General features: G+C 35.0%; 8 protein-coding genes across 8 annotated transcripts; 1 reads left to right on the plus strand and 7 right to left on the minus strand.

Annotated features, from left to right (window-relative positions):
- Positions 1-2025: 2025 nt before the first annotated feature.
- RO3G_11268 (uncharacterized protein) lies at positions 2026-2999 on the minus strand (the record flags this gene model as incomplete). Its single annotated transcript, XM_067665852.1, has 2 exons — positions 2026-2036; positions 2168-2999. 2 exons carry the CDS (start codon positions 2997-2999, stop codon positions 2026-2028), a joined length of 843 nt encoding a protein of 280 aa, XP_067521953.1.
- A 788-nt stretch (positions 3000-3787) lies between these two features.
- On the minus strand, positions 3788-4333 carry RO3G_11269 (uncharacterized protein; the record flags this gene model as incomplete). Its single annotated transcript, XM_067665853.1, has 1 exon — positions 3788-4333. The coding sequence occupies one exon, from the start codon at positions 4331-4333 to the stop codon at positions 3788-3790; it is 546 nt and encodes a 181-aa protein (XP_067521954.1).
- A 405-nt stretch (positions 4334-4738) lies between these two features.
- On the plus strand, positions 4739-5128 carry RO3G_11270 (uncharacterized protein; the record flags this gene model as incomplete). The annotated part of the gene is made up of 1 exon (XM_067665854.1): positions 4739-5128. One exon carries the CDS (start codon positions 4739-4741, stop codon positions 5126-5128), a length of 390 nt encoding a protein of 129 aa, XP_067521955.1.
- A 924-nt stretch (positions 5129-6052) lies between these two features.
- On the minus strand, positions 6053-6995 carry RO3G_11271 (uncharacterized protein; the record flags this gene model as incomplete). Its single annotated transcript, XM_067665855.1, has 2 exons — positions 6053-6061; positions 6105-6995. The coding sequence occupies 2 exons, from the start codon at positions 6993-6995 to the stop codon at positions 6053-6055; spliced, it is 900 nt and encodes a 299-aa protein (XP_067521956.1).
- Positions 6996-9917: 2922 nt separating this feature from the next.
- On the minus strand, positions 9918-11300 carry RO3G_11272 (uncharacterized protein; the record flags this gene model as incomplete). The annotated part of the gene is made up of 1 exon (XM_067665856.1): positions 9918-11300. The coding sequence occupies one exon, from the start codon at positions 11298-11300 to the stop codon at positions 9918-9920; it is 1383 nt and encodes a 460-aa protein (XP_067521957.1).
- Positions 11301-15389: 4089 nt separating this feature from the next.
- Positions 15390-15653, minus strand: RO3G_11273 (uncharacterized protein; the record flags this gene model as incomplete). Its single annotated transcript, XM_067665857.1, has 1 exon — positions 15390-15653. The coding sequence occupies one exon, from the start codon at positions 15651-15653 to the stop codon at positions 15390-15392; it is 264 nt and encodes an 87-aa protein (XP_067521958.1).
- A 305-nt stretch (positions 15654-15958) lies between these two features.
- On the minus strand, positions 15959-16324 carry RO3G_11274 (uncharacterized protein; the record flags this gene model as incomplete). The annotated part of the gene is made up of 1 exon (XM_067665858.1): positions 15959-16324. The coding sequence occupies one exon, from the start codon at positions 16322-16324 to the stop codon at positions 15959-15961; it is 366 nt and encodes a 121-aa protein (XP_067521959.1).
- A 1547-nt stretch (positions 16325-17871) lies between these two features.
- Positions 17872-22935, minus strand: RO3G_11275 (uncharacterized protein; the record flags this gene model as incomplete). The annotated part of the gene is made up of 1 exon (XM_067665859.1): positions 17872-22935. One exon carries the CDS (start codon positions 22933-22935, stop codon positions 17872-17874), a length of 5064 nt encoding a protein of 1687 aa, XP_067521960.1.
- Positions 22936-23459: the final 524 nt, after the last annotated feature.

A 23459-nucleotide genomic window follows, 5' to 3' on the forward strand; every position in this document is an offset into this window, starting at 1 on the left:
ACTATGCAGGATAATACTTGATTCCATTTACTAAAATAAAGTGACTATAATCTTGTGTATTCTTACCACTCTTAATATTATTATGAGCTGCAATGAAAATGATGATAATACTCTATATAAAAGTCCTTATTCAGCAGTTAGAATTGAGTGTCTATCTGCAGTACTACAGTAGTTACAAAAGCCATTGCAACCATTTGCAATTTTCTGGTAAAGGGCTTCTCAGTTTTTCTACGAGCTAGGTTTCACACCATATTGGTCACACTACGTCATGTAGCATCCTTTCTTCTATATACCAGTCCGATACACTTCTATAAAATATGATAAAATGCCAAAAATAATAACAATAATAATGGTTATGCAAATCTAAAAAGGCGTAAGCCTTGAAAACACGAGAATATGCACGCACCCACATTAGCAAAACGTTCACCCACATATATGTATGTACAGACAAATATGTACTTTTGCAAGTATAACATAAATAAATAACTTTTTATTATAAATAGTAACATGTAACAAGATGTTATTAAACAAATAAATGTATAAACTATTATTTGTTTAATGGAATTAAAATGCAAATATATATGACAAATTTTTTAAAGTTAAAACATATTGGGCTATTTGAGTAGTCGTAACTGGTTTATTTAGTCTTAGGCCGACGAATGTTGCACCTGTGCTGTGTTCCTTCCCAGTAGTTCAAATAGCTTAAGGTGCTTCTACTTTTGCTTTACAAAATGTTTAAGAAGTCCACACAGTTCTCTGAAAAAGATTGCGCACTTTTGGAAGAATGAACTGAGAGGAAAGAAGAGGCTAAGTTGTTTAGCTTTTTGAAAATAAATTGGTTACCTATTACGAATAAACTAGACAACTTTTTGAGTCTTATTTTTCGTTAGCTATTGTTTCTGAGATGAATTTTTCTTAAAAAGATGGTAGATGTGGGATTGTGGATGAGACTGGAAGAGAGGCGGCTGCTGTTGTGGTAAGTTATTTATTTTCTTTTAACCAATGTGCTTAAGTATATTAAAACAAATAAATAAAAAAGTAATATACAGAAATCCATGAACCTATTGACACTGATATATGAGAAACATCACCTAGGAAAGAACCAACTTTAGCTTGCAATACTTATAAGACTAAGTTCGACAAATATACTACTATTTCCTTCAAATGAAAGTTGTGATCCTCCACAAGTTGCCAATATCCATTACAAGACGGGTTGAAAATGAAAGATAACATAAAATAAAGTCCCAGAGAAACAAATACATGCTAAAAAACGAATTGTACGTCAAATAGGCCTCAAACTAAGCTAAATGACGAGAACGAGTCTTATCTAGTAGACTTTTTCGATGAGACCCGAGCAGCCATGATTCAAGACGCAATCGAGAATTTGACATAAAGCTTTAAAGGACTGAAAGTTAAGAAAAGTAGAGTCGCTGAATTTATGAAAAATGAATGCAGCCTCAGTATTAGAGCGGTTACTCGCCATCCTGTGGTTAGGAACAGAAATTCAATTTTGGAAGCTAATGCGCATGTTTTAATCGTAAGATTAAATAAAAAAATTAAACAAAAAAACAATAGCAGCAATATAAAATTAAAATCCTTCTTTATTGCAGATTTCTTTATATTGCAAAAGAGCCCCGTTTAATGGATAAAAAGTTGGCATCTATTTATATTCTTTGTGAGCGTAGATATAAAAGATATAGACTCGGCAACGATGTCGTGCTGAAGAACCAATGATTAAGCTAAAGCTTGTCGATGTTCTAATATATGCATCTGAAGTTGAACAATAGAAATAATAACCAGTCAATTAACTTTGATCTAATTACTTTTGGGGTTGACAATTGATTAGACTCGCTAGGATGACAAATACTGATCTTATTGTTCTAAATTTGGAAAAGTGTGGAATTGCTCAATCATAGTTTAATCTTTGTGTATCGTTATTTATTTTAATACAACTGATATCTTATAGAAAATAACTATGTTTACAACATTATCCTCCCCCAGACTTGACAATAGTCAGGTCGGCATTCATGCAGATACTAAATGTTATTTTCTTATTGGTTAATTTATGTATCTTGATGCTCAGCAAGTTTATGAAGTCAGCGGCCGCTCTGCTACATGAACTTTTTTTTTTTTTTTTTTTAGTTTCTATTGTTTCTTATTCTTTTACTTTTTCTAAGGACTGTGCTATCTTGTACCATGTCCTTTCTTTTATGGTTCTTGTTTTCTTCAGTCACATTAGGTCTAGCAGAAGTCTTTTTAGTGTAGTCTTTTTCATTAGCTATCATCTTTTGCTTTCGTGCTTGCTCTAATTTCTTCAACTCTTTTCTCTCAAGCCAATATTTATCAATGGGTACTGTGCTGGAGAAGGATGATGCTTTTTCCCACGTATTCTCTCTTTCACCATAACCAGCCCATTTTACAAGGTATTCTCTTTGTCCTGGACCGCCTCTGTGATCTCTAATATCCTCAACTTCATAGTATGTATCTTCTACAGCTGTTTCGTCAATAGAGACTATCTTGAGTTCTGATGGGACATATTCACGATGTAACAGTTCATTTTGCTCATCTTTTAAGACATAGGAACCACCTTGAGTTTTTCGAACGACAATGTAAGGCCCTTCATAAAGAGGTGATAACTTACTAGTCCGTCCTGGTAATCTAACCATAACTGCAGTATCCTTCGGAAGATCTATGATCATATTTTTGTCATTGAACCTCTTGCTTGCTTCCTCTATGATCTTCTGTGTTCTTTCACGAATGGCAGGAAACACAATCTGGTACATGCGATCAGTTCTCTCAATTAGCTCTTGTTCTGTAACAGGTCTATTAGGAATCTTATCAGCTATACTCTGATCACCGTAATCCTCAAAGCTATTAAGTCTTCGAGCAAACATCAAGGAAAATGGAGCACTCTTTGAACGGTGTCTTATTTTATAATTCGACGCTAGTTGGACAATTGGTAATACATCATCCCAATCATTGCTGTTAGAATTAACCATTTTTCTTATAGTATTTAATGTCGTCTTTACAGCGCTCTCGCTCACGCCATTACCTCGACTGTGAAAGGCTGTACTGTATCTGCGATCTATTCCTAGGTGCTTGGATAATGAGTGCATGAGGCTATTCTTAAACTCTCTGCCGTTATCACTTTGAATGATTTTAGGTATGCCATAGTCACCAAAGATTTTTATTAATTCTTTTGCTACAGTGTCACTTTGTTTATTTTTTAGTGGACGCAGTATGATGTACCTGGTACATACATCTATCATCACAAGGACATAGACATTTTCATTTGCCGTAACAGGTAAAGGTCCTAAAAGATCAATTCCAATATGGTCAAATGGTAGATATGCAAGAATATTCTTTAAAGGATGATAACCTTTCTTGCTTATATTGTGTCTCTGGCATTCAATACATGATTTGATTGTCTCAGTAGCATCTTTATAAATATTATTCCAATGAAGTCCTTGTGAATGTAACTGCTCCACAATACTCGTACTACCGAAGTGTCCGAAGGTATGAGCATCTTCAAGTAGACGTGCTCTCTTCTCAGGTGGAGGAGTCATATAGTCAGTTGTGGGATTATTAGCAAACTTTTTATTTTTTATTTTCACAGCTAGCACATTTAGTTTCTTGTCCTGACTATAGATCAAGTTGTGTCTCTTTGCTATATAGTTTGTCTGTCTTTTAACTTTTATTTTATTTTGATTTTTATTTTTAATTTCCTTTTTTTCTTTTTTATTTTCTTTTTGCGCAGCATCACCCCCTCCCAGCATGAACTCATTATTCAAGCAAGGTTCATAAAGTCTAGAAAGTCTGGTAATTGATTGAGAATTCCTTGTATGTGAATTACATCAAAGTTGAAATCTTGTAAAGTTTCTAACCAGCCTATCATCATAGGGTTTGCTTGTTCTTGGGTATGTAAATACATTAAAGCCTTATGGTCAGTACGTAATTCAAATTTATTTCCCCATAAAAACTCACGATATTTTTCTAGTGCAAACACTACCGCGTACAGTTCACGTTTAGTTGTATTCCACTTACGTTGAGAGGGTGACAAAGATTTGGATGCAAATGCAATGTGTAAAGTTCTATTCAGCTCATCTCTTTGGGTCAATACTGCACCAACACCATATTGTGAGGCATCAGTAGCCACATAGAATTTCTTTGACAAGTTTGGAGTGTGCAACAGTGTCTTTGACTTTAGAATCTCTTTTAAAGCAATGAATGCATCAGTGTGTTCTTGGGTCCAGTTGTTTTGTACATCAGGATCATTATGAAGTCTGTCGATAGGTGCAGCTACACGAGAGATTAAAGGTATAAAGTCTCTCATATACAGTGGGTCAAAAAACTGCACCAACGCAACTCAGTTTTTCGGAAATACCAGTATAGCTCTGTCAGTTTAAAAGTAAACATTACGAAACTTGGAACAAAACGAGTTACTACTGTTACTATTTATTGACAAAAGTTTCAAGGTCAGATGCGGAGTATTGATTTAAAGAGCACTCAGCAAAAAGAGGAGGTCGGTTGGTGCAGTTTTTTGACTTTTAAAATGAAAAGGTATTTGATATCATATGTCCGGACTGAGACTATTCCAGCAAATTTAATCGAATTTTGCTGATGCTTAGTCACACTGGGGACCTGAAAATAAAGTTTTTTTTGCAATTGTTTTCTTTTTTTTTCTTTCCTGCTTTACCCAAACCCATTGTACATCGTCAGTATCTATCCATCATTAGAAATGCCCAAAAAGCTTCCATCCGATATTCAAAACAGTATCAAAGTATTATTAGAGAACAGTGTTGATCCTGCAGTCATTGGGAAACGAGTTGGAGTGCATAGAAATACCGTCAATAGGTATGCAAATAAGTGGATACACGATAGAATACGTAAAAGAGGAGGTAGACCGAGCATTGTGGCAGAGTCAACACGTCCATACATCAAGAGACAAGTGCTCACAGGTTGTTGGAAGACTGTCAAGGATGTGCAAATGAAGTTGGAGGAGCTTGGACACCCTATGTCGTATCAATCGGCAATTAATGTCTTACATTCAGTTGAAATTTATGCTGAGATCAAAAAGAAGAAGCCATTATTGACTGAAAAGCATCAATATTGGACAGTACATGATTAACGACGTGTCATCTTTTCTGATGAGACGAAAATCAACATTTGGGGCTCTGATGGTTGCAAGTATTACTGGAAAAGAAAATGTGATCATTTACAGCCTCAGCATATCGACGTTACTGTGAAGCATGGAGGCGGTGGTCTCATGTTAGGGAGTTGTATAACCAGCGAAGGACCTGGATACGCATGTCAGATCTATGATGGCACCATGAATTCAGAGGAATACCAAGAAATCCTTGGTACAAGTCTAAAAGACACTATGGAGTACTATGGTCTGAACTGGGAAACGTCGGTATTTCAGCACGATAATGATCCCAAACATCGATCAAAGTCCACAACACAATGGATGAAGGATAGTGGCATGATTTACATTGACGATTGGCCATCACAAAGTCCAGATCTTAATCCTATTGAACATATATGGCATCACTTGAAGTTAAAGCTGAGCATGTATGATAATAGGGCGACCAGCATCCATGAATTGTGGCAAAGAATCGAAAATGAATGGAATTCGTTTACTAAGGAACAATGCATCAAATATATACACAGTATGCCAGACAGAATGCAAGCAGTCTTAGCAAAGAAGGGTGGATCCACTAATATTAAAAAAGTCAAAAAACTGCACCAACCGACCTCCTCTTTTTGCTGAGTGCTCTTTAAATCAATACTCCGCATCTGACCTTGAAACTTTTGTCAATAAATAGTAACAGTAGTAACTCGTTTTGTTCCAAGTTTCGTAATGTTTACTTTTAAACTGACAGAGCTATACTGGTATTTCCGAAAAACTGAGTTGCGTTGGTGCAGTTTTTTGACCCACTGTATGATACAATGCCCATTAATCGCATCACTTCTTTTTTATTGCGTGGTATAGGCCAACTATCGATGTTTGTTAGGCGGCGTGGATCTACTTTGATGATACCACCACTCTCAACTACAAATCCTAAAAGATAAATTAATCGTTGATACCAACTGCACTTCTTTACATTGATTTTTAGGTTGACGGAAGTTAATCGTTCAATCACCTTTTTTACATTTGAAGCATGATTATCAGCTGTTCCTTTGATTACACAGTCATCAACATAGGTTTCAATGAAATCCATATCTGCGAAGAGTATTTTCATCACTTTATAGAATATTGCAGTAACTGTCTTTAGACCGAAACAACATCCTTGAAAGGTATATGTTCGATTCTTAAATTGGAAGGAGAGTTTGTGTTGATCGTTAGGGGCTACAAGGAAACTATTGTATGCATTTTTCAAGTCAATCTTAGTGAATACTTCACCACCAGCTAAGTTATCAAATATGCTTCTTATTTTTGGAACAGGATAAACGACATCAGGGATTAGTTTGTTGATACCACGAACATCTAAACATACTCTGTGGCTCGTTATCTCGTTGTTCTCATCTTTCTTTGGTACCATTAATAAAGGACTGTTAAAGGATGTGTTAGCGCGGTTCTCTTTAATGATACCTGCTTTTAACCATTCATTTATTTGCTCTTCTAATTCAGGCATTTGTCGGTGAGCAATCGGATATTGTCTCTTAAAGGACTTTGCTCCCTTTTCCATTGGTAATTCTACTACAGATTCTGGTACTGTGCAGAAAGATCCAGCAGGAATATTTTGATTGTCATCAATTGCATTCTGGATATAAGCCATGAATTGCTTTTGTTGATCTTCGGTACCATAGGGTGAGTTGTTAGGTTCAATCTCATTATTGGCATCAAAATTCATATTAAGAAATTGTGCGTCTTCCTTTAATCTATTTGAATAATCATCTTCATTACCTGGGTACTTGTATGCTACTCCAGTAAGACCGATATTCATCTTTCCCAGAACATCAGTTCCAAGCAAGACATCAAATTCTTGTGTCATTGTCTCATTAAAATTTACAACTTCAAAAGAATGTTTAAAAGAGATGTTATTCATGTATGTTAAAGTGAGAGGATCAGTTTGCCCAATTCGTTTACAATTATTATCTGAAGACAAAAAATTTAAAGAACCATTTACAGAATTCACTTTGTCAATATTCAATTTATTATTCAAACAAATTTTTGATATGCAAGTGATATCACTGAGAAACATTTTTAGATATATATGTATGATTTTTTTCTTTAAATGTATTAATATATAAAAAATTTATAAAAATATAAGCATGCTGATATAAATATGCATTCTATACAATATAGACTAATTGTAATTTAGATAATTTTATAATTGCGTAAATATAAAACATTGTAAATAAAGCATATACAATTTTAATATATATTTATAATAAACGTATATAATGTATAATACATAAATATAAAAAACATAAATGATAAATATCAGAATAAGTTCATAATAATAACATTAAGAACAAAATGTTTCTCTACTAAGTTTTTTTTCTTATTGGATACTGTAATATTTGTTATTTATATTAAATTTGCAATATAAATTATTATTTTGAAAACAAAAAAACTGAATTTGATATATATAATAAATGGATGATGAAATATATATTGAAAATATCAGAAAATTATATAACATAGAAAAAACAAATCTATTGAATAAATGGAGCTTCATTCATAATAATTATCCGCAAATAGAGAAAACTAAGTATCTTCATAGAACTATATTACAAGAAGTTAAATTTATAGACGAAATCAAAAACGAATTATTAAAAAAATTAGGATTTTTACCTGTACATATATTTTTAACAGATTTTTTTTATAAGCTAGAAATACCAGGACCTTATCGTCATATAGAAAAAGGTTTATTGATTTTATATCATATTACAAGTGGTTTATCAATTAATAAAATGAATAGATATATTCCTCATGCTAACTTTTTTAAAATATATAAAACATTTTATATAAAATACAATGATGATTTAAAGAAATGGATAAATAAATTATTATATACAAATTATTTTACAAATAATATTATTAGAGTTCTATCAGCAAAAATGAAAAATCCAAAAAAACTTAAAAACATTACTTGCTTTGTAGATGGTTACGATAGCCGAATAAGCTATCAAGATATTCACTTTGACAAAAGTAGAATGTATTCTTATAAATTTAAAGACTCCGGATATAGGACACAGTTTTTGGTTGATATAAATAATTTTATAATGTTTATATCGGAAAGTGTGCCTTGTAGTGATAAAACTGATGGAAAAATGTTGGAAGATATTAAATTAGAGAAATACATAAATATTAGCGATTGTATACTTTTAGATGGTGGATATACTTTACATATAGAAAATACCATTGAAAAAATTAATGAAAGAGGTTATGATTTAGATATTGAATCGTTTGCATTTCCTTTTAGAAAAGAATTAAATATTGAACTTACGGACAATCAAAAATCATTTAATAAAGAAATTAATAGTTTAAGATCTTCAATTGAAGCATTTTTATGCAATTTCACTAAAACTTTTGAAAGATTTAATAAGCATAATATAATTAGAATTACTGAATCAAAATTATATAATATACAGATGAATTTATCAGCGGTTTTATTTAATATTAAAAACAGTGTAGTCGTTTACAATTTAACTGATGATATGAGTTGTTTATACAGCAGATGGATAGAGAAGAATTTTGATTTTAAATATTTAAATGATAAAGAAGAATTTATTTTATTAGAACCATCATTACAATATAAACAGGATTATATAAATAACAAAAATAAATATCAAAATATTTTAATAAATAACATTTTAGCAAAGATAAATGATATAAATATTGCAAGTTCTGAGAATATCGATGAAAATATGAGAGATAATGAAGACAGCAGTATATATGATATTGAAAAGATAATCACACATAAATTTGATGAAATAACAAAAAAATATTCATATTTAGTAAAATGGTTAAATTATCCTGTTGAGCAATCAACATGGGTAGTAGAAAATGATTTTATTCAAACAGATTGCATAAAAGATTATTGGAATCAACATAATAATGATTTATAAGAAATCTATACAATATATTGTTTTATGAAATTAAATTTGCGTCTTTAATTTTAAATTCATCTAGAAATGTCTTGGCATTTCTATTATATCTGAGTTTGAAAATTATAAGTCAAAAACCTATATTAAAAATATTTTTTACAATACAAATGTAATAATCGGTTTATCACTTTTTTAATTTTTCTTATAAATGGTCTATATATTTACATATGTCCTAAAAATAAGAAAATAATATAATAAAATGTAAATAAATCTTTGTATGATTTTCATATATTAACATGCTAATACCTATTATAATTTTAATTTATTTTTCTTAAAAAGAGAAAAATTTTCTGCTTCGAAACATCTTTATATGATATTGGAGTTTATACGATTGAATGAGTATTACCATATAAATAGATGTTACTTACAGCATCCCATGAAAAATATTGCTTAGTGATAAGCCTAGAGAAACATTTTTAGATATATATGTATGATTTTTTTCTTTAAATGTATTAATATATAAAAAATTTATAAAAATATAAGCATGCTGATATAAATATGCATTCTATACAATATAGACTAATTGTAATTTAGATAATTTTATAATTGCGTAAATATAAAACATTGTAAATAAAGCATATACAATTTTAATATATATTTATAATAAACGTATATAATGTATAATACATAAATATAAAAAACATAAATGATAAATATCAGAATAAGTTCATAATAATAACATTAAGAACAAAATGTTTCTCACTGCCAGTGTCAATCTTGCCAATTAATTTCTTGCCCTCTATTAATATAGGAGTCAAAAGTTTAAAAGGATTAGTATCTTCATCTTCAGTTATTTTATTTCATAATGCCTTACAGTCATATGAATTATTTTCAGCTTCTGTCATATCATGATCATTTTCAATTTCATCATTTACAGTACGAACAATGGCATAAATCGACTTGTCCGAATCTCTTGGTCTATTTGGATCGACATGAAGTTTTCTTTTATAATCTGCGTATTCTTGACATTGATGGCCATGAGACCAACTTCTACCACAATATCGACAGGGTTTACTTGTGCTTGCTTTTTGAGGAAAATTTTTATTGCCATAATACTTATTTTTTATGGTCGACACAGCATCATTTTTCTTGTTTGCTTTGCTAAAGCAATCATCTTCATTGTGATTTGCATTAGCACCACCATGTTTTGAACAAAAGAAAGCACCAGACGAACCATGACCTTTGTTTCTTTTTTGACTACCGAAAGGACTAGTACTTGTGTGGATTCTTTTGCTACCACTGGTGACATTGGCATAGGACGCTCCTGAATAGGTTCTCGGGTCATCTCCTAGCAAATTTCTTGCTATTTCAGCTGCTCTCTCCACAGTCCATGGTATATTCTTATTTTCTTTTAAAACAAAAGCTGTCTTACACTTCTCAAGAACAGGTTCAGAGAATGATGCCTTAAATCTAGCAGCTACCATTGGATCATTTTTATTTGCCCCAGCCTCAATACAAGTGCTTAAAAATCGGGTCATATACGAGGATACAGATTCATGTTTATTCATTGTCATGGTAAACAGTCGATGCATAGCATCTGTTCTAGCGTTGTCAGTCAAGAATTTGTTCGTAAAGACAATTCTAGCTGCATTCCATGTGTCACATCTCTTTAGGTCTTTTTCAATCCAATCATCATGGTCGAAAGCCAAAGAAACAGGGAGATACCGGCGCCAAACCTCTTGAATATCCAAGGCAGCAGAATAAATTACCTTTTCGAAGGACCGCAAAAAGTGTTCGACTGACTCGTAACATTTCTCACCAGGAAATGGGACATCAGGCCAAGAAGAGAGTTGAAATTTGGGTATATCATTTTGGGTTAACCGCAAACCAATTTCCTTCTTGACAGGAGTAGATTTAGTAGGAACCAATTTCCCAGAGAGGGCAAGCAACTGTGCACCATATTTACGCATTTTTTGGAACGCCACGTCTGCTTGATCTTCTTCACCAGCCATTATATGTTTTTGATATAAGCGAGCATATTCTTCCTTTTTATATCGTATGAGTTTTGAAACTTCAGCATCAATGTCATCATGATTATTGATTTCTTCATGCGCATTGGCATTAATTGTTGGGGTTATTTCAGAGCCATCTTCAGTAAGAGAAGGGTCTTGACTTTCTTGTTCGATCTCCATATCAGATGGATCATGCTCCATGGGTCGATCGTCTTGTTTAGGATTTTCCATAGCAGTTTACCAGGGTAAGAACCAGAAGGATGATTAATTTTAAAAAATGTTTTAATCTTACGATTAAAACAGCGCAAATCGTGGAGGAATGGTTACGACAGGCGTGCTTTATATGTAAATTTGCGTTTTTTTTTATGAATCAACCTCCTACGAAAATATGCGCAATCCGAGAGCTTGGTCACAGTGCGGCATCCAAGCATTTATTGAATCGCCTTGTGTAAGAGCGACCTCCTATGTTGTATAATGGTAAAAATATAAAAGGAAAAGGTAGAAACAAAAATCGAGAAACAGTTTGGGTACTTTTTGAGGCTGATCTTTATTTCAGTTTAAGTTAAAATGAAAGTTATTCTAATTAAAGGCAGGTATTTATATCTTATTGAGTGAGTGACTTGATATCTTCTATTGTGTTCGTTCTTCTAATCTTCAGGTACTTTAGCAAGCGTTATCTCTAATTATGATTCTGAAAACTTTTCATTTGTTCTTTTGTATGTCTGTCACAGATTATCTTTTATTCTGGGAATTCCTCACTCATTTGAATAACGTTATTTTACGCGTTATTTCAATTATGTGAAAGATTAGCAATATTCCTGACATTGGATTGGATTTGGTTATTTTAGGTCATACTTCTTATCAAAGAACTCTCATGAATGCGATACATGTTCTTTTAGAACATGTTTAATTGGAATTGATTGTATGATCTTATTTAAATAAACTTATATTTTATTTTATTTTAATTATGATCTTGTATTAAGACTTATATTCATTAATGTTAACTACAATCAGTTACTGTTCTACAACAGTACTTGTCTAGCCTTCCTTCAATTTTCCTCATATCTCTCCCGTTTGCTTTCAGATTTTACAGTATATTAGTGAGCTTTAGTAGCTCTTGAAAAATACATAAGCCCATGCTTATTTTGTATTTCCCATTGAATTCCCCCTTTTGTTTTTACCCTATTCACTATAACAAAGTACTTGCCTTATATGCTTAAGAAAATAAGCAACTGTAAAAGCGAAGCTCTGAGGTTTCGAATACACTTACAGTAGGTCAAAAAACTGCTGCAAGGAATTGCAAAATTCAGGTTTTACAGCTGGTTGTCCATGGGTACTGCACCAAACTATCTCAAACCTTGACTGTTTGTACCTCAATAGAAATTGCATTTATTCGTCGATTATCGGATATGGGCAATGGTTATTGGTGGAATTTGATACTGCTAAAGGTAGTATTTTAAACATCCGGTATTTTTTACTTGTTTACATATGTTTGAAATAATGAATTTTAATACGACCCAACCGGTTGCCATCACAATTTTTCTCACTTTTGACGCGATTAGAATGCTATCTGTATTTAAGAGTGCTTACAATTCCTTTATTTTAAATTTTATATTCCTTTGTTTAAATTATTTCTCTTTTTTACCCTCTCGTCAATTGCATGCATAAATGACTGTCAGAGGAGAAAGTAAACGATCTCAAACAGACATTAACCGGATCCACATCAAAATATGATATTGCTAAGGAGACTGGATTACATGAATCAACTGTTAGTAGATACTTTATAACGTTGTTTTCAAGTAGGACAGTGAGCACAGGTGATAGACCTGCAGTAGTCTCCAAAGTGACGAAGCGGTTAATCAAAAGAAAAGTCATTGAACGGGTTTTAAAGACTTCCAAAGAGGTATACCGGGAGCCTGTTGGATTTGGCTATGATATCTCATACCAGTCAGAAATTAACGTACTGAAATCAATGGAGTTCCATTTTCTGATAGAAAAAAAGGAGCCATTTCAGACAAAAGTGCATACGTAGCATCAGCTAAAATGGAACAAGGAGCATCAGGATTGGGCAATGGTTGACTGACAACAAATCGTTTATTTTAATGAAACCAAGACCAACGTATAGGGCTTTGATGGTGATGATCACTATCGGAAAAGGCCAAGTGACCTTCTTCAACATCATGACCTGGATTTTGTAATCCAGCATGAAGCTAGCAAATTGATGTCCTGGTGTTGTATAACCTCTGAAGGACCAGAATATGCTTGCTAAATTCACGATGGAAAGTTGTACTCGGGTGTTTACTAGCATATTTTGAACACTACGCTTCGTGATACTATGAAGTACTACAATTTCGACTGGTCCAACATTTACTTTTAGCATGACAATGACCCAAAGCACAAGGCATAATTTACAATGGCCTAGTTCTGTAGTAACCAAGAGAGCTACATTAACGATTGGCCAGCTCAGAGCCCGGACTTAAATTCAATCGAGCACGTATGGCATCAATTGAAGTTGAATCCCAAATATTACGAACGTAGAGCAAAGAACACGAATGTGCTTTGGGAACAAGTTGATAAAATATGAATTGATTTCGATAAATATCTTTTCGGAAGTCATGTAGATAACATTTCGAAAAGAACTCAAGAGATTATTAATAGAAAAGGAGGTTCAACTAAATATTAATAAATAAATTCATTCCGTTCAAATTTTCGTTTTTCCAAATTTTCAAATTGCGCATCTCATACTTCATTCAATACTTATCCAATAGGGCTTAAACTCTTTCGGATTTTTCAAGACATGTAGAAGATTTACTATGTGGGAACGGAGGCAGTTTGTGCCATTGTAACAGGATGTGCGCTACAAAAACCGAGAAAAATGGATTCCTTGCAGCAGTTTTTTGACCTACTGTAAAAGCGAAGCTCTGAGATTTCGAATACACTTAGTTCGTACGGCAGCGGATCTTTTTAGGGTAGCAAGAATCTCCAAATAGACAATCAACAGGATAAGAAAGGAAGAAAGGAACATCAAGGCTTGTGACCGTGGTAGTCGACCGGTCGTAGTCAGCAAAATAACTAATGCAATCATCCGCCTAAAGTTTCGACAAGGACCTTTACGCACAGCTTCTGATGCTCAGCTCTTTTTGAGGTCCTTAGGATACAGTATTAGCAAACTGTCAGTCAAAAGGCACTGTAGGAAGCTAGATTTTGAGTCTGGAACTAAGGAATTGAAGATTTTCATTAGCTGTATAAGTTAGAAAAAGCGATGAAAGTGGTATCACGACAAACCATCGCATACTATAGAGGGCTGGAAGTCCATCATATTTAGCAATGAAAAAAACATGAATGTTATGAGTGCAGATAGTATACACTAATATTGAAAGCAAGTCAAGCAACCTTAGCGATCTTTTTACGGTGATCAAACAATGAAGCATGCTGGTGGCTCTGTTACATTTTAAGGCTGTATTAGATATTGAGGACCAGGATATTTGTGTCAAGTATACTATGCTGTAATAAAGTCATAGGTATACACATGTATTTCGCTTACTACATACCACAAAAGCCTAGGGTATAGTGGTCTAAGATATCGTAACCTCTCGTTTCAGCATGACAATGACACAAAGCACAAGCCAAGGCATGCCACAAACTCAATATTTGATAACAGGGCTTCTGTGCTAAGGCGTTAGTCGCAACTAATCCCGGCCTAATTCTTCTTAAGCATACTCGGTGGCGATTGAAGACAAAGCTATGACGATACGATACTAGACCAAAAAGGATAGATGATCTTTGGAAAAGAATAGTTAAAGAGTTGGGCTCTTTTACTGAAAGTGATATATACGCATACTACTAGCATATGGCAAGAAGAATATTCGATAATATCAAGAGGTGAGATGATTATACAAAGTCCTAGATTTTAGTCACTTTTGCGGTTTTTAGAAAATATAGATTTTTATAAATGAAAAGCATGCTCTTCACTCAGTTTTAACAATGTCATGCTACAGTTGTTGGAATAATTGTTCGAATGTTTTGCAATTTTATACATTCTGCTTTATATCTCTGCAGTCAGATACAATAGAGCTACGTACAATACCTCATTAGAAAGCGACAGCTGTCGGATATAACATATAAAAATCCAGGGGTTTGGAATTACTTCCATATATAGTAAGATCAGATTGCGTCAAGCATATGCATTCGAACAATTTTTCCAATTGAATCATCTTTTATTTAATATCGTGTATAACCGCCTTTAGCTTTAATAACTGCTCTACAACGAGCTGGCATACTCTTGATGTATGCTTGGCATTGCTCTTTGGTAAAAGAATTCTATTCTTTCTCGATTCTAGACCAGAGATCATGCACTCCTTTAGCCCTACCTTCATATAAGCTCAGCCTCAGCTTTAAATGGTGCCAGAGATGTTCTATAGGATTCAAATCGGGACTTTGAGCTGGCCAATTGAAAGTATGCTCTTCTTTAAACCCATTTTCCTTAAACCAAGCACGAGCAAGCTTTGATGTGTGCTTAGGATCGTTGCCTTGTTGTAAATAAATGGCTTCCTGTTCGTAACCATAGTACTTCAGACTGTCCATAAGTGTAGTTGACAGGATATGCACATAATCTGATACTTTCATAGTACCATCCTCAATTGTGCAGGCATATCCAGGATTATCCCCACGTCATACAACCCCAAAGCATCACACTGCCAGCTCTTCCTTTGACTGTAAGGTCAAGATGATGAGGTTGCAATTTGTCACTAGGTCTTTTCCAAAAGTACTTACAGTCATATGAACCCCTAAACATTAATCTTGGTCTCATCAGAGAACACCATACGTCTCCAGTCATCTTCTGTCCAATCTTTGTGAGCTTTAGCCCATTTTGGTCTAGCTTCCATATGTCATTTTTTGAGGAGAGGCTTTTTCTTCTTAATTTGGGCATTGAAGCCCATGCTGTGAAGCATTTTTACTGTACCAAAATAGCCTATCTTATGACGAATGCTGTTTAAATATGACCATACGCTCTTTGCAGTCTTAAGTGAACCATTTACAAGCTCTCTCTTCAGGTAATTCTTTGTCATTGAGCTTATAGTAGTCTTTCTACCAGCATGACCTCGAGTACGTTCAGGTGTATACAAGTCCTTGTACTTGCTCAAAGTGGACCTTGATACTCCTGGAACACGTTTCATAATTTCTGAGTATGATAAACCCTTTTTCAACAGCGACCGGATGCTTTCTTGCTTGCTACGAGATAAAGTATATACCATGATATAAAGAAGTATAGGCTGTACGAGATAGAAGGGAAACACTGCAAAATCCAGCCTTATTTATATATTTTAAGCTCTGACTAAAAGCAAAAGCATTGTTTCATTATTACATCATTTAGTAATGCTGTATTAGTGATGTCAGAAGCGGCAACGATATCATCATTATAGAATGCATTGAGTTGGAAAAATTGTTCGAATGCATATGCTTGACGCAATCTGATCTTACTATATATGGAAGTAATTCCAAACCCCTGGATTTTTATATGTTATATCCGACAGCTGTCGCTTTCTAATGAGGTATTGTACGTAGCTCTATTGTATCTGACTGCAGAGATATAAAGCAGAATGTATAAAATTGCAAAACATTCGAACAATTATTCCAACAACTGTAGCAATACACGTAAATTACAATGGCTAGTATATCTTCCTTCTAATATAGTTTCATAGCTATTGCAATCACCATGAGCAAGTAATGGTAGTTAAAAGCTGAAAAAAAGTTTTGTGCACCAGTTTTGTCCACTACTGTATGCCCAGAATATTTTACTTAGCAATTTATTTGAAATACTTCGCGTTTTTTGATTTTACAATTAGCAATACTCATTTCCTTTAGCCATGTCAACTTCAGCAACTAGATTTTACTCTTCTAATGTTACAGATTTGAAAAGATGGAAGTCAGCAAAGATAATTGGGAGGAGGAGCTTAAGAAACTGGAGGATTCTACTTGTGTTCACTGGATAAACAAAGGGTTCAGAGTTAAGGAAACTGAGAGCTCTTCATTGGGCCGTCATAAGACAATTTTGTGGAGTAAAAAGTATGTGTGTCATCGTGGACCTGACATTTATGTATCTAAGGCCAAAACGAACGACGATGTTTTGCCAAATATGAAATAGAAGACAAAAACTACAAAAAGACGATAGTTGTGAAACTAAGGATTATATATGACTTTATTAATAAAAAATATTGAGAGTATTTATACTTTTTGAATGTCTGGGTCTTTACCGCTATTTCAATTGATCGGTTAAAAGAATGATATGGAATATAAGGAAGGATAGTGGATAATCAATAGCCGCTGTCTACTTGACGAATCAAGGGACAATGAAGTAATTAAACTATTGATCTAACGATAATTATAGAATAGGATTGAACTGCCGTTGTTGTAATCAGGTTCCGATATAGTCTTTTAGAACGCTGGTAGGACAACAGGGCAAGATTGACTATTGCAGAATTCTCACGTTTATTAATAGAGATCTGGTTAGACTATAATTCTGTAGTATCCAAGTTTATCCATGAATGTTCACTTTATTAGTTGTGTGGATACAACATTGCCCCCTTCTAGTTTGAAGCAAACGGTAAAAGGATAAGTGAAGATTCAGGAAAAAGTAATTGTCATACACAATAAGTGCGATAATGATCATAGGGCAGATAAATAGACATAGTATAATTGAGGGTAGATCGTAGTAGTAAGTTGTCATAAAAACCTGATAGTAAAAAAACCTTCTTTAGGAAAAATTGTCTTAGGGAAAAAGACGGTCAACTACTTAGACAATTTAACGTCTTGATCTCTTGCTTCTACTGTGATGATCACGAGTAGGAACGGTACGTTTGGGTAATCTTGCTTTCTTTGAGACAGCAGTATTATTACCTGCTTGACGACGAGCCCAATATGTTTCAATTGAAGATCGATCATCAAAACTAGAAGTAGGTTCCCAAGTGTAATCCATAGGATCATCGTATCCTTTCCAATGAACAAGGTACTGGTAATTACCTGGAGTTCCTTTGTGTTGTATAATTGCTTGAATCTCATAATGTTGGTCATCGATTGATTCTGCACTTTTATTGCTGGGTAATGCTATAAGTTTTAAGTGTGAGGTTGGTACATCTCTTGATAAGAGGTTATTTTGTTTGTCAACTAATATGTAACTGCCATTAGTTGTCATTCCACTTATATAAAAAGGACCTTCGTAATACGGATCAGTTTTGTTTTCCTTATTCACATTTTTAATCATGACTTCACTATGGAGTGGGAATGGTGTGTGAACGATTTTGTTTGTTTTCATAAAATATGCATTGTCTACATCCTGAGTTTCCTTAATGCGTTTAGCAAGAGCAGGGATAACGACTTCAGTAGCATATTTAAGTCTGTTTTCTATTGCTTTAGAATCTACAGCTTCACTTCTAAGAGTGGGTTTAATATGAGAATAATCTTTCATATCATTTGGTACTTTATTGAAGATTACTGTATATGGTCTACTCTTATGAAGTCTGGAATATTTCAGATTCATAGCATATTGGGTTGCAGGTACATATAGATCCCAATCTTCTTTTCTTCCTTGTAACTGTTTAACAATAGTCTTTTTAGCAATTCCTACAAATGCTTCATTGACTGAGTTACCAAGGGGATTAAAAGGGTTAGACACTCTCTTATCGATACCACTGTTATTAATAAGTTCAGTGACGATGGTAGCAGTAAACTCTTTTCCGTTATCACTAGCAATGACCTTAGGCCAGCCGAAAGTACAGAAGATATCAACAAGCTGTTTGGCAATAGTAAGAGCTTGTTTATCAGGAATGGCTTTCAAGATAGTAAAGCGAGAAAATAAATCAACCATGACAAGAAGGAAATTATTTCCGCTCGTAGATGTTATATTAAAAGTGCCGAGGTCCATAACCCAATGATCTAGAGGCCCGTCAGGTAGGATACTTCTAGGGGGATGATAACCTGTTTTGGCAATATTAAACATTTTACATTCGTGACACTTGGATATGACATCCTGAATATCTTGACGTAAATTAGTCCAATGGAGTTTATCACCATGAATGGTTTGTTCTATGGCTTTAATTCCATAATGGCCTAATAAGTGAGCCTTTAATATTATATCTTTTCTTTCCTCAGGAGGAGGTGTGATATAATCTTCATATTGCAAAGCGCGATGCAATAAGGGTTTTGATGATGATGATGATGTTGCAGAAGTGACTGCATATGTTTGTGTTTCATAACTTTTAGATTTTTCTTTAAAAGTTGGTTTTCTTTTTTCTTTTTCTTTACCACGGATACTGTAGATGGCAACATTGTTGACATTGTTACCCCCCTCCAGTTTATTGTCATCTGGGAATAAACGACTAAGTGCGTCTGGGATAATATTCTTAATGCCAGGACAATGAACAATATCAAAGGAATATTCGAAAATTGTTTCAAACCAAACAAGCATGGCAGCATTTGGAACAACTTGCTTCTTGATGTAAATCAAGGCTTTGTGATCAGTTGTCAAGGTAAAATGACGGTTATATAACCATTTATTGTATCTCTCAAACATGAATACAATCGCTAACAACTCTCGTTTGTTTGTATGATAACGACGTTCGGTAGGAGAAAGAGATCTTGCAGCAAAGGCGTTATATTGAATGACTTGGTCGATGACTTGATAAACGACACCGCCGATACCATAAGCACTAGCATCTGTTGCGACGTAGAATGGGTACTTAAGGTTAGGAATGTGAATAACTGGGGCGTTCACCAAGGCATCCTTAATGTTACGAAAACTGCATTCATGGGTTTCATTCCAAATTCCTTTTAAAGAATTAAGAGATCGTAACCGGTCAAGTGGAGCAGTCAAGCGAGAAAACATAGGTAAACTATTACGGAAATAGTTTGTAAATCCAAGAAAACTCATGACTTGTCTACCAGTTTTAGGTGTGGGCCAAGAATGTATATTTGTCAGTTTACGTTGATCAGGGATTAGAGAACTATTGTTACCAATAGTCCATCCAAGAATGTTTACACAACTTTGTGCAAAATGTGTCTTTTCAACATTAATAATTAAGTTTGCAGCAGTAAGACGTTTCAACACTTCACGGACATACTCAATATGTTGATTCATGTCACCAGAGCTGAAGACACATAGATCATCAATATAGAGTGCAGTGTAGGGAAGATCTGCGAACAATTTTGTAAGAACACGCTGTACAATGTTACCGGTACTTGTCAAGCCAAAAGGACAATGACGAAATTGATACTGCATACCAGTGAATGGATGAGTAAATGCGGTTTTAGGTCTATCAGATTCTTGGATAAGAAAACGATGAAAGCATGCTCGTATGTCGAAAGTAGTAAATATAGTAGCAGAACCCATACGTTGATGAAGATCACTGATTAGAGGTAAAGGCATTTTATCAACATTCTTCACGAGTTGGTTAAGCATACGTGGATCAATAACTGCTCTTTTCTTAGTGTATAATCCGTTAACATCCTTTTTTCCAACAAGAAAAATAGGGTTATTGAAGCGAGTATTGGAAGGAGCAGGTTCAATGACACAATCATCCAACCAAGTTTGAATTTGGTCTTCCATGATTTTTCTGTTAGCAATAGCAATATCGGGTTGTCTTCGATAAGCAAAGGCATTGGGTTCAGTATCAAGAGTAATGATAGCACCAGGTAAATTACAATGAGAAGACATGGGGATACTCGTATTAGCATCTAATAAAGGTTGAATAGTGCTCACCAATTGCTGTCTTTCCTGTTTAGTGCCAACAGGAGTTTCATTTGGCTTATAGTCATCAGGGTTAACTGGATCAGGTATTTTAGGAATATTAGAGTTTAACCAAGAAGTGGCTAATCCTGTTAAACCTATTCTTAGTTTAGGCAAAATGTCAAGTCCTAAACAAATGGGGACATCACTGCTAAAATCAAACACTTCAAATTCATATGACAAACGGATTTGGTTATAATAAACAGTAAGATTTATTATGCCTAACCGGCTTACAGTACTTGAACTATTATGTCCTAACTTGATCGATCCTGGATTAGGTGTTGGAACTAAACCAAGCGACGAACAGAACGAAGGAGACACACACGAAAAAGTTGAACCGGTATCAATCATGGCCCATGTTTTGATGTGCTCTACAATAATAGGAACATAAAGCGTATTAGTGTTTGAAGGCGCTTTAGAAAAGATGTGATGTGTAATGTACTTACAGGCCTGAGCAGCTTCAGCCACAGTAAGGGCTTCTGCAACATCAATGTCCATATCATCCGACGAATCGGGAACAGAGACAACGGGACCAGCAGCATCAGTCTTACGACCGGAAGAAGTATCACTACTACTTGTAGTAGGAGTGGCAGAAGAACCAACAGAGGCAGAAACATCGTTACCAGAAGAGGCAACGGAAGACAAGGAAGAAGCAGGGGATCGACTCATTCCGCGAAACAAATGAGAAGGCCCAGCAAGATCAGAGTCGTCAGCCGAAGAGCCAGTTGAGCGACCCTTTCCTTTGCATCGATGACCAGGACGCCAGTTGTCAGCACCACAAGAGCGGCACGGACGTCCCAAACCGGAAGGTTGGTTTCTTGGATTCCACTGAGAGGCAGCAGAACCAGAGGAGACATCAACTTGGGTAGAACCCGAAGAAGGAGAAAGAGAGGAAGATTTCTTCATAGCACGACATTCATCGTTGCTATGGGTGGTGGTCTTATGGAAGCTGCAATACTTCCTAGAAGCCTTTGGATAAGGTGCAGCACGAACAGCAGAACCAGAGACAAAAGCAGAGGATTTCTTCCGACCAGAAGAAGAGGAGTCATTGACCATGGAGGGGCCAGCAGAAGTGTGAGAAGCGTTAGCAACTCTACGTACTTTGTACAATGAATGGTACAAAGTCTTGGCCAACTTGACAACGTAGTCGACCGATTCTTTTTGCGCATCCGTACAATTGGCTAAGGATACGATCACCTTCTTGTAAATGTCGGCCTGAAGACCGATCAGAAAGCAACGAGTCAAGACACAGCGATCTTGGATCTGTGCCAAGCGACGGAGGTTGTTGAAACGTTCAACGTATTGGTCAACAGTCTCAGCAGCAGTCATGGAGATGCGTAACAACTCCGTTGTAGACGTGGCCTTTTCTTCAGCCGAACCAACACCATAATGGCCAGTAAAAGCCTTTTTGAACTGACTCCACGTATGGACATCCTCCTTTTCTTGATATTCATCAAGCCAAGTACGTTGACTAGACGACAAGCAGGGAGGGAGAAGACGAAGCCAGTGCTGATCAAGATCAAGACCATGTGCGAACATCACGTCCTGAAACTTTTTTAAGCAGTGCTTAACATCCACAGAGACAGGGGCAGATGGGTCAAAGACCGCACCCTTCCACTGCATGAGGGGTAGGTTTGGAGGTACAACATTCAAGGCTGCAGGGGCAACCTGAGGTGCACCAGTCCAAGCGGTAGGAACAGCATGGGTCATAGCTCGTTGGAGGAGATCTCTAGTATGAACTAGTCTCTCTAGGTCCTTGGAGCAGGCTTCGTACTTGGCGCGCACCATGCTATCTTCCTCTGACTCAGGGGTCGTGGAAAGAAGACGAATAGACAAGTTAAGGATAACTTGGGTGGCACCGATGATGGTGGAATCCAACTCCTCAATAGAAGAGTGGATGGATGGAGCTGCGATTCTAGGCTCAAAAGAACCAGAAGAAACTGCGGACGTGGTCATTCCAGAGGACTGTGCCTCTGAAGATAAGGTAGATACATCTGACATACGACGGGCGTTATCAGGATAAGTTTTATCATTACTACTGGAAGAACCAGCAGCAGCAGAGTTAAAGTCATTTGAGTTTGACATAGTGGTAAGGTAGGTAGTAATAAAAAGAGGGTTGTTTTTAAAAATAAAGTCAATAAAGAATTCACAAAAAAAAATGTTTTGCCAAATATGAAATAGAAGACAAAAACTACAAAAAGACGATAGTTGTGAAACTAAGGATTATATATGACTTTATTAATAAAAAATATTGAGAGTATTTATACTTTTTGAATGTCTGGGTCTTTACCGCTATTTCAATTGATCGGTTAAAAGAATGATATGGAATATAAGGAAGGATAGTGGATAATCAATAGCCGCTGTCTACTTGACGAATCAAGGGACAATGAAGTAATTAAACTATTGATCTAACGATAATTATAGAATAGGATTGAACTGCCGTTGTTGTAATCAGGTTCCGATATAGTCTTTTAGAACGCTGGTAGGACAACAGGGCAAGATTGACTATTGCAGAATTCTCACGTTTATTAATAGAGATCTGGTTAGACTATAATTCTGTAGTATCCAAGTTTATCCATGAATGTTCACTTTATTAGTTGTGTGGATAC

This window comes from Rhizopus delemar, genomic scaffold, assembly GCF_000149305.1.
Source record: "Rhizopus delemar RA 99-880 supercont3.9 genomic scaffold, whole genome shotgun sequence".
In the NCBI taxonomy this organism is placed as follows: domain Eukaryota; kingdom Fungi; phylum Mucoromycota; class Mucoromycetes; order Mucorales; family Rhizopodaceae; genus Rhizopus; species Rhizopus delemar.